At 42.6% G+C, this 11771-nt stretch overlaps 1 protein-coding gene across 3 annotated transcripts in view; it reads right to left on the reverse strand.

The window, feature by feature from the left end:
• The window catches only part of LOC146075868 (uncharacterized), a 156519-nt gene extending 148540 nt beyond the window's left edge, over nt 1–7979 (reverse strand). For all 3 annotated transcript variants that reach the window (XM_083185536.1, XM_083185534.1, XM_083185535.1), the window contains exon 1: nt 7916–7979. In XM_083185536.1, the coding sequence (XP_083041662.1) occupies nt 7916–7952 (37 nt within the window). In that variant the 5' untranslated portion in view covers nt 7953–7979. The remainder of the gene's footprint in view (nt 1–7915) is intronic.
• Between the last annotated feature and the right edge of the window lie 3792 nt (nt 7980–11771).

Consider the following 11771-nt stretch of genomic DNA (forward strand, 5'->3'; position numbering starts at 1 on the left):
ACCTTATAATGTTGGTATGCATTGCGTGATCTGTAATATACATTGTGGGTAATTCAGACCAGATCGCACGGCCGCAAAATTATCACAGCCAGCAATAAATTAGCCACTGTCCCATTACAGTAAAATCCCGCCTTGCGAATCAATGTGCTCGCTGTGCGAATGTATGTGTACCATGACAGCCATGACAGTATGATCAAAACCCATCATACCAGGCTCACCAGTGAATGATCCTAGCACTGGGCACAAGTCATTGCAGGTATCCAGAGACTTACTCAATGGTTGCGGTGAATACAGACATATCTGACCCAACGCTGACGTCACACATCCTCCCCTAAAATGCTCAGGCACGCCTAGTGTTTCCCGGGCACTCCCAGCATATTCCTGGGCACGCCTCAGTTTTCCTTAGCACTCCCACTAAACAGCCAGTTTCCACCCCCAGAATCCTACTTCCTGTCAGTCACCTTGTGAACGGCGTGCGAACGGAAAAAGTAGCAGGATTTCATCTCAGGACGGCCTTGCGCATGAGCAGTGTATCGATAATTGGCTGCTTTGTAAATTCGAAGCGCTGCGATCCGGACTGAATTACCCCCATTGTGTAGACACTGGCAGCTTGTTAGTATAAAACACACATTTCCAAGCAACCCAAGGATTATCTGTATGTTATTTAGCCATTTTCTCTATTACAGTATTTACCAATGACATTGCACCAGGCCTAATACTAGGTTTATATTATATACTGTAGATCAGTAAGTGCAGAAGTTTCTGTATATTCTAATGAGAAACCAAAACACCATTGCTGCGATGCCATATGTATCACAGATATCATCTGTACACACCTCAGCCCCATTGTGCCTCGTGTCTCAGTGCCTCATGTCTCCAGTGGTAGACTCAGGGGGGGGGGGGGGCACCCAGGCACATGCCCCCCCCTGTCATTTCTGATATACAACAAGCCCAGCCCCGCATTGCTAGGCAATTCCCCCCAGGCATCATAGAATTTCATGTTGATCTCATTAGAACCCAAATCGCTGGGCCTTCAATCTGATACCAGGCTTATACCAGGCTGTGGGTAACCAATGTTTTTATTTCTGAAATGTAATTTCATCTCTGTTCATGTTCTTTGAGGGCCGATTTCTCTGGAACCAAATGGCCCAGTTTTATGGGACTAAAATCATTCAAAGCTCAAGTTCTTCAATATGATACTGGTCTCATGTAATTAGGGAATTGTACTAAGGGCCTGATTCTGGTTCACTCACAAAGCACATTTGGTTTGCTAACGGACAAAACCATGTGCACTGCAGGTGGGGCAGATGTAACATGTACAGAGAGAGTTACATTTGGGTGTTATGTTTCTATGCTGGGTAAATACTGGCTGCTGTATTCTTACACTGCTATATAGATGTACTCTTGTCCCGGAGGGTCTCAATGAATATATAAGCTATAGTCCTTTTTTAATCTAAAATCCACTTTTCTTTCTTTCTACCTTTCTTCCTCTTCCTAAAAGCATTAGCAAAACTTTCAGAACAATTCAATAAACCTTGGAGTTATTGGCATATTTCCCATAACTGTTCTCTATAATTAATAATAGGTTTTATTCCCAAAAGATCCTTATAATTCAATAAAATAACTTTCCTCAACCGTGTATCAACCTTAAGACCTAGCATCATAAATTCCATCATTAATCTACATTAACTATCAATTAGTGGATCAATTTACTAGTCAATATTAATAAATTACCATATAATCTTATATCTTAAATTTATATAATCATACGCACTTAATACTCATAACATTTATTTTATTTTGTTTTAGTTTATTTTATTTCACCTTAATTATTTTTATTTTTCTTATTTTTCTGAGTTCTTCCCAATATAATCTTACCTTTAAATTATCAATGGGCAACAACCCACAGCATATACTACAAATAGTATAATACCAGAGTGTCATTTAACTTACTAGGAAAGCAAAATACACTCTTTGCTATCCAAATGCTCATTATGATACCAGTTAAATAATAATTATCCGCAATAATCCAATGAACACCTCAATTATCTACAATCAGTATAGAGGAGTGCCTATAAATTCAAAACTCTCCCGACAAGAGAGTCACCATGAACAAGCCCTCTAGGCGAAACGATATCGTCGGCTAATAGGGTATGCACTGTGCGCACAGTGCAAGCCCATGAGATGAATACTCCTGTAAGTCTCTAAGATCACATCCCCACCACAGGATACACGGACCCCCAACTGTCCGCTCACCACCGCACACTATCTACAGTGTAATACCGAGGTTTCCCGTCCTGACATAGCCCTGTACTCCTAACAGGCTGAGAGCGCTCCAAAACGCTGTCATTGCACAGCAAAAAATCGAGTGCTTGACCGAATACAACTATTAAGCGGCAGCACTTCTCCAGAGAAGGGGACATTACAGAAGGACCAGTATCCTGCATATCGCGGCTTAGGGAAGTGGTAATGTAATTTTTTTTTTTTCCGTGAGACAGTTTATTTACTATTATCTAAGCTTGATGGCATTTTTCTTTTTTTAAATGAGATTGTACAACAGATTGCATATAGACTGTGCAACATATTGGATGGGGACAGTAATGGTGTAGCTGAAAAATATCACTGCTACTATCTATTTCATATTTCTCTTTTACAAACTCTGAAGAACATAGGGCATTAATTCATCTGTATGTACTTTACAGCTCTCTCTAAATCTGTGCGCAGAGCGCTACTTCATATATCTAGGTTATCCAACCAATCTAAGGAGACACCTTAGTTTTTTGATAAATTGTAAAGTACGTTATTTTACGTTTTTTTTACGTTTTTTCATATTTATTTCATTTTCTGAACGTAGAGCGCTACTATATGTGCACTCTTGCTTTCTTCAGAATTTGGGCACAGCACTAATGTATGTATATATTTTAATAAAATCCAACTAGACTTACATTGTACAAATACCGTGGTCTATACACACTGTCCAACCTATAAATCTTGTGGTTAATCTACACTTTTGCAAACAACGCAGAGCACTTCTACAAATGTTAAGGTTATCTGACTTATTTGAGCATCTAGTGCTCCCGTTTCTCTGTATATGTTTATTGTTGCTCTAACCCATAGACAGGCGGTCCAGTCTGATATGGGAGGATTGATGCTACATATGTATATCTAGAGGCAGTAGTGTATAAAAACTTAGCAGTCTGAGCATATATTTTGCGTGAAAATTCTATGTGTCCTTTTGGTTGTACTTCAAATCTTAGCACAGCGCTACTACATATATCGAAGTGTAAATTCTGAAAGTGCGGTATGTCCATTTGTTTTGGACTCCCAATCTGAGCACAGCGCTACTGCATATATCTAAGTGTAAAATTCTGAGAGTACAGTATGTCCACTTGTTTGAGCGCTACTGCATATATCTAAATGTACCTAATTAGACCTATATTGTACAACTAATCCGAAGTATACATACTATCCAATCTACAAAATCTCTAGGCTGATCTGCACACTCGCAAACAGCACAGAGCGTTACTCTGCTCAGACTGTCAGATAAACCTGAGCAGATAACGCCCCCTTTTTCCTTATATATGTTCACCATTGCCCTAACCCATAGACGAGCGGTCCAGTTCGATATGGGTGGATTATAGTCACTTACATATATTTAGAGTAGTACTTTGAGATTTAATCTCAATGTTAAAAATCTGATCGCACAGTGGCACAGTGTGGACCTGCTATGTATTAGACTACACTTACATTGTGCAAATTACGTGGTGTGTACACAGGATCCAATCCACATATCTTGTGGTTGGTCTGCACACTCACATACAACTGACTTTGTTATAATAACTACTTCTATCTTTCCCTTTCTGATACTCATTCAGAGTTCACTCATCGGCGGTAATCAAAGGGCAAGGTGCCGACAGTAGTAACTCACTAAGAGCTGTGAGGATTCTGAGACACGGAGCTTAGACACTGAACCTCCCTCTCCGCTGTATTTATACATGTGAGGAACCAGTAAGTGTTAGTGGCTCGTCTTGTACAGGCTCTACTTTTTATTCTTTATCCTTTCCCTTCATTTAATAATATAGACTTTTTCGGCAAGCAGAAGAAAATCATGTTGCATCCAATATAAGTTATATATGATGCAACACAGCAGGTAATCTGCCCCGAAAACTATATATTTTCCTACTTGCACTATCCATTCTAATTTCCAGTAATACAACCTCAGCTACAGTGTAACTTTTTTCAACTTTCTTTTGTTACACATTTGATACAGAGGGGGGAATTTACTAAAGGAAATTTGTAAAAAATAGGTGTAAAAATAGGTGTATTTTTATCCAGAAATACACTTATTTTTGACATTTACTATCCCGAAAATACGGCAATTCGTAGTCGTATCGATGTGCTATCAATACGAATACGAATTGCCGTATTTTCGGGATAGTAAATGTAAAAAAAAAAAATGTATTTCTGGATACAAATACACCTATTTTTTACAAATTTCCTTTAGTAAATTTCCCCCAGAGTATCTAACTCTAGACATACTAGACTACAGGGACATCTCTAACTTATTAAAGTGGTAATACATTTCTACCCACATCGTTTATAATCAAAATTAATATTTATTCGCCAGCACGGTTATCTTACCAGATTTTTGTATTACACGCTTGGGTAGAGCGTATGAAATAGTAGCACAATATGCTATATGTAGCACTGTATGTCTTTCTATGTTATATGTGATGTATGTTTCTTTTATCTGATTTGAATAAAATATTTTAAACATAGTATTGATTTAGAAAGCAGTGCCCCAGCCAAAAAGAGTTTATTTTCTTCCTTCTCTCCATACTTAACCCAAACTCTATGGGAGCACTACCAGATATGCAGGGCCGCCAAGAGAAATCCTGGGCCCTGGTACAACTTCCTGGGGCCCCCACGGACCTAGCTCCCCGCACACTCTGCAGACCTGTTGTTACGCCACTGCACCCATTACTTATTATACCACATGCCATAATGCTCATTACATATTATGCCACACATCGTAGTGGGAAGTACACATAATGCCATACACCGTAATACCTACTACATATTTTACCACATGCCATAATGACCATTACACGTTATTCCACACACCGTAATGCTCATTGCAAATTAGTGAATTAACATGCTCATTGCCATGGGATTAACATGCTCTGCCAGGAGTTACATGCTTTACCAGGGGATAACATGCTTGTTGCCATGGATTTACATGCTCTGACATGGGTTACATGTTTTACCAGGGGTTAACATGCTCGTTGTCATGGAGATACAGTACATGCTCTGCCAGGGGTTAGATGCTGACTTCCAGAGTCGGATGTCAGCCCCAGCAGCATTCAGGGAGGCAGCAGACACAGAGCAACCAGCCACCGACCTTCCACCTTGGAACACTGTGACCTGGCCATGGGTGGGGAACCAGGTCTGGGCCTGCTGGGCTGGAGATATGGCACCTGCTGCTGCTGGTGGCAGCTGGGATGGGAATGTGGGGAGTGGGGCGGGCTGGATTCTGCACAGTCGGTGGTACTCCCGCGGGAGGTGGCCTCTCTCTGACCCAGTTCCTCCCGTCACCCAGGAACTACCTACCCTAAGTATCCTCCTGTCGCCGAGCCACGGTAAACTCCCGAGTTACGCCCTGGAGTCGGAGAATGATATGATACTCAGAAGGACCTCTGTGATGCTGCTGCACCCACGTCTGCCCACATCCACACTCCCAATGCCGCTGCTGAACAGCTGACTCCGGCACACTCAGACCCGGCGCACTCGCCACCAAATAAAAAGAAAAAACTGTGTCTCCAGACCAGGGCCCCCCTCACAGGCCCGGGTAAACTGTACCTTCTCCCCCCCTCTCTCGGCACCCCTGCAGATATGTTATATAGCTTATAAAAATATATATATAGCATGTATTGGGTTTCCATAGCAAACAGGATATACCCTCTGTTCCCTAAAAATTCTGGTCAATTGTAATTGTTCTAATTGCCTGTGCACAGTGACAATCCCCTTTTCGTACTGCTATATAGATATCAGTTTGAAGCACTCCCCCCACACACACACACACACACACACACACACACAAATCTAATTATCTCTGCACTGTTACATCTGCCCCACCTGCAGTGCACGGGGGAGCGATCGGACCAAAATCACCCCCTTTGTTCTGGAACCACCCTGTTTATGTATAAATAATCAGGGGGAAATTTACTAATATTTGCATTCTACTTCACATGTGATGTTGCTATGGGCAACCAATCAGAATCTACTTCTTTATTTAGCACCCTCTAGAAGATAGTAGATAGGATCTGATTGGTTGCCCATAGCAACATCACATGTGAAGTAGAATACACATAGGGTGACCACCTCATCCCTTTAATTCCGGACACATATTAATTACACAGGTTCTGTGGCTGGCTGACTTCAAGACTCCATTTCAACTGTTTTTTTTAAACAGCCACAGAACCTGTGTAATTAATATGTGTCCGGAACCCGCGCTCAGACAAAAAATGGCCATTACATATAATTCCCTCATACCATAATGCCCACTACACATAATGCCACCCACTATAATGCCCATTACACATGCCACCCAACACAATGCCCATTTCAAATTATTCCACCAATTATGCCATTTTGAAGGGGCTTCAGCAGACAGAATGTGCCTGCAGCCCGCTGTGGGTTGGAGACCTGTGATGCAGTGGGGACATGGCAAGACTGTGGGGACATTGCAGGAAATAGATGACCGGTGGAGGACAAAGATGGATGGACAGAAGTGATAGGATAAGGATAAGACTGTGGGGACATGGCAAGAAATAGATGACATGTAGAGGACAAAGATGGATGGACAGAAGTGACAGGATAAGGATAGAGGTGAGAGGGTTAGGAAAATGTGACAGAGAAGAACATAAGTGACAGCCGCTTACCCCCACAATGCTGCCACCTCCCCATGTACGAGATCCACAACTCACGCTGCCTGTTTGGGATGGCTGCTGCTCCCCTAGAGTGGAGAAAGGACCTCCTCCTCACTTCAGCCTGCCGGGGCCAGGAAGCCAGGACAGTGCAGGGACATGCTGTCCTACTGTACGCACGGGCGGGCGGTATCGGCGGCATGACATCACTCGCACGGCGTCACTGAATGGGACTGGGGACGGGAGGCTGAGAAGCCCGGCGGCAACATATTGGACATTCCGACACAACACAACGCCCCTGCCTCCCTCCCATTGGACAGCCCGCCCGCTCGCCCTTCAAGTAAGGTTTTTTTTTTTGACTGACAGTGTCCGCGGCCACAGTCCACTCAGTATGCCGGCTGCCAGGCGGGTGCCGGCACCCGGCGCCCACGCAGCCCCCGCTCCCCCAAGCAGCAGCGGGGGCTGCCTTACGCTATCTACGCCACTGAAGCCAATCTATAAGATGCTTCACCATCATGTGACAGGAACAGGGCTGGTTAGGTAACAGCCTGGCAGCTGCATTTTGTAGCATCTGCAACTAGTTCAATTTGTTTTCCTGGAAGACCCAGGTTGTGGGCATTGCAATAGTCTAGGCGTGATGATACAAATGCATGTATGACTTCAGGCAGATGATTCTGGCTCTGCACCTCTGCTGAAAGAATGAGGATTTGATTGTGGATGATACTTGGGGGTTTAGTTATCAAGAGTTGGGTTGTAAAACCGTCATTTTGGATTGTGTCTCTATATAATATGGCATTGCTTTATTAGCCAGACATTGCTCATTGACTCTATAAATAATCACCCTGATGTGACAGATGCCACTATCCAGGAAACCACCAGGATTCCGCCCATATACAATGTTTTGTAATTCTGAATCCCGAAGTGCAAGTCTAGTTACTGAATAATAATAATAATAATAATAATAATAATAATAATAATATATTTCTTACCTTGGGATAAATACATTAGCAATACAGAGACCTGCATGTCTGCTTGTAGTCAGTGGTAGATAAAGACGTGACAATGTGTATATACAGGAAGCTCTTTAAATGTTACATAATGGATATTGAGACAGATTTCCATTAAGAGGAAGTATAAGAAGAAATACATAAGTAAAATAGAAAATACAGACGTAGAAACAAATAGTTGATGAGACTGCCATTTTTTTCACATTTTAAAACGTTTAAGGCTGCAGTGGGAAAGCGCCAGAGTTGATTTCCCGGTTAAAGATAACCGGTATTTCAAAACGTTTAAAAAGCAGAGTCCTACACGTTTCAGAGCCGTTTTTTATGCAGTGCGAATGGCTCTGAAACGGTATTTAGTAAAAACAACAGATTACAGACCTGTGATAGGCTGTCCCCTGCATTCTGCCTTGAAACGTGTTTAGGGGATTAAACGGGTTGACTGATGTGAATGGTATTTAAATAGTATTTAAAAAGGTAATCTACTGTAATGTCAAGGCTCAGACCCGTTTTAAATACCATTTTAAAATACCGTTTTTTAAAACGATTAGGCAGTGTGAAAGTGGTATAAAGGATAAATTTACTAACATCCGTGACTGCCCAAGTGTGCAATCTCAGGTGTGTTTGGACAATGTTGTATGCATACCTCCCAACTGTCACCTCCTGATATTCCTGGGTCAGTCATCACTGTGGGGGAGCAGCTGGGAGGTTCTCCTGTCACTCACCACTCTGCTTACCAGAACAGCAGTGTATGGATGCTGTGTGCTTGCACAAAGCGTCTATTGACGGGTGACAGATGTGCTAGAACAGTGGTTCCCAACCCTGGTCCTCAAGTATCCCCAACAGTGCACGTTTTCCAGGTCACCCGGCAGGTGCACTCATTATTCAGGCTCATTTGAAAAGATCCACAGGTGGAGCTAATTATGTCACCTGTGATTCTGTGTGGAGACTTGCAAAACATGCACTGTTGGGGGTACTTGAGCACCAGGGTTGGGAACCACTGGGCTAGAGGCATGACAGCAGCCCACAGAGACCTGGGCATGCCCCAAACAATGGTGAAAATGGGAGAACTGCATCATTCTTATTGATGTAGGGTTCCCCAGTATTTATGGAACAAGGCAGCAGGCTCTTGGAGCTGGTCCTGGCTCTAAAAATATGGAGGAACATGACATAGGGGTCCCCTGTATTTGTAGAACCAGCACCGAGCTTCAATAGCATGGGGCAATGCCACAGCAAGGGGACATACTTCTATGGGTTTCTCCACCCAACACATGATTCCAGCCTAACTAGTCAGCCCAACCTGGGGAATGCTGGGTGAGTAAGGACATCCTCAATAAAAGCCCCCTCCCCCTTCTAGGGCACCCAAGGCCAGTGCTAAACCTTGCAGCTAGTCCTAGCACCCTTGTGTCGTGGGCAGGGCCGGATTGACTATGGGCCTGAGGGAGCAGCAGCTCCAGGCCCATCAACAAAATAGGCCCACAGGAACTGCATACGTCTCTAGTGCTGTAGACAGGATTTATATTTCCTGCTACAACAGCCTGCAAGTAACCGGCCGTGGCTTCCCCCATCTCACACACAGTAAATCCCCTGCAAACACCAATTCCCCTACTGCCTGGGGCTCTGGTAGATGAAATGCCACCAAGTGCCACTGGCTTAGCTGGTCTACCATTTAGATGACAGCACGTAGAAGGCTCCCTAGCCCTTCCTGCACCCATACAGGCTGTGCCTCCCCCTTGCCAGGTGACATCATTTTATCCTCTTATGTTATTTGAGCAGCAGCTTTGCCAATAAGAGGGGAGGCGGAGCTGCACAAAACCACCACTGAGAGAATTAGGACCTGGAAGTTTGGGAGGTGAGAAGAAGAACCACTGGAAATTGAGTTATGGATTACCACACATAATATACATTTATTTAAACCAAGAATTTCCAATGTTACATACTAAATTTCAACAACCAGTGATTTTTAAGCAGTAGTAGCACACAGGGTATGCAGGTGGATTCATATGGATATGCTGGTAGTGGGAATGCTGGTGGTCAAAAGACCGACCCCATATTCCCAACATGGAGAATCCCAACAGGGGCTCCATACACCCCTCACCCTTACCCTCCCCTTCAGTCGACTATCCCTCCCCCCTCACAGCTTGTCCCTGACCCTCGTATAGAGGTCCAGTGAGGATCCAGTGAGGGAAGAGTGCACAGTTCTGATCCTAAAACAGGAGCAGGACTGTGCACTCTTCCCTCACTGGACCTCTATATGATTGCTGATTGCTGTCGAACCTTCTAGCGCCCAGCTTCACCAATCTGAATTAAATAAGGAGTAATGGGGCCCTTACATGTACAGATTGATTTTGTAGAAAAAGAAGGTGTTGTGGTTGGTGGAGCGCAATAGATCAGGTATATAGTGCAGCCAACTCCAATATAATATGGGGGTACACCACCCCCAAGGATAGAATACTGGACAAAAGGGTTTATATGGAGTTTGGCGCACTATACCTGAAAGATGTTGTTTGGACACAAATCCAATTATTTTCAACAGGATTTATTAAGATACAATGTATACATAAAAGAAAAAATGCATATGGAAAAATAAGCAATAAAGTACAACACTGTTTGCAATGCTCCTATGGGGACGTCAGGGCACTCTGGTCTCAGATGTAATTTTGACAGTCTGGAAATAAATGGGTATCTCACCATGTGGATGCACTGCGGTGGGCTATACTGAAGATGGAACCAGTCTGCGGCACCAGTCTTGATGTTTTAAGAAATGAAACTCAAATGCAAAATTCCAGACCTGTTAATAGGTCTTTTTTGTGGAGGGACCGCCAACCCCCAAGGAGAGAATAGTTCCAAATACCAATAAAAAAAATAAAAAAAACTAAAAGAGGTAAAAGAGGGGGGAAACCCCGTCCTAAAATAAAAAGAAAAAAACACACAATAGAATCTACCATTATTCCAGTCGATACAGTTAATGAGACAGGAAAAATATTCAACCTCAGTAATACGGTTCTTACAGAGGAAGAAACAAAAATCCTTAAAAAGGGTCTCAAATTTGCACCGACAGCAAAGGCGAACCAGTTTGAATTATTTGTAGACCTCCAAAAATTCGTTAGAAAAGTAAGTTTGAAAAAATTCTTCCTATCGAAAGAGAGCACAAATGATAATGAAATTGTGGAAGAAGAAGAAAGAACTGAAAATATAACTAATTTAAGACGTAAGTCCAAACATGTAAAAGGCGGAAGTATTGACTGTTTTAATTCAATAGTTTCAAAAGAACTAAGAAAGGTAGAAACCTCAAAGAAGAAAAATATCAGCAAAAAAGAATGGCAAGCAATAGAAACCTTAAAAAAGAACGATCAAATTGTTATAAAACCTGCTGATAAAGGGGGTGGAGTGGTGATCCTAAACAAAAGTGATTATATTGCAGAAATAAATAGGCAATTGAGTGACACCATGACATATAAAAAGTTGAGAAATGATCCAACGTCTACAGTGGTAAAAGGTCTAAAAGATCTAAGCACAAAAGCTTTGGGAAAAGGTCTCCTATCAAAGGAGGAGTTTGATTTTATCAATTTAACTAACCCCTCCACCCCTACAATATATGTACTCCCAAAAATACACAAACATCTCACTAAACCCCCAGGGCGACCTATAATTACAGGTACAGGCAGTATTACATCAAACCTGTCCGCCGTGGTTGATTTCTATCTCCAACCACTAGTTGCAAAAACTCGGTCTTACTTGAAAGATACTGGAGACGTTTTACGAAAATTGGAAACAGTGACTTGGGATGAAGATTGTTTTTTAATTAGTGCAGATGTGAGTACATTGTACACCATCATAGATC

Source organism: Crinia signifera, chromosome 4, assembly GCF_055691185.1.
Source record: "Crinia signifera chromosome 4, ASM5569118v1, whole genome shotgun sequence".
NCBI lineage: Eukaryota > Metazoa > Chordata > Amphibia > Anura > Myobatrachidae > Crinia > Crinia signifera.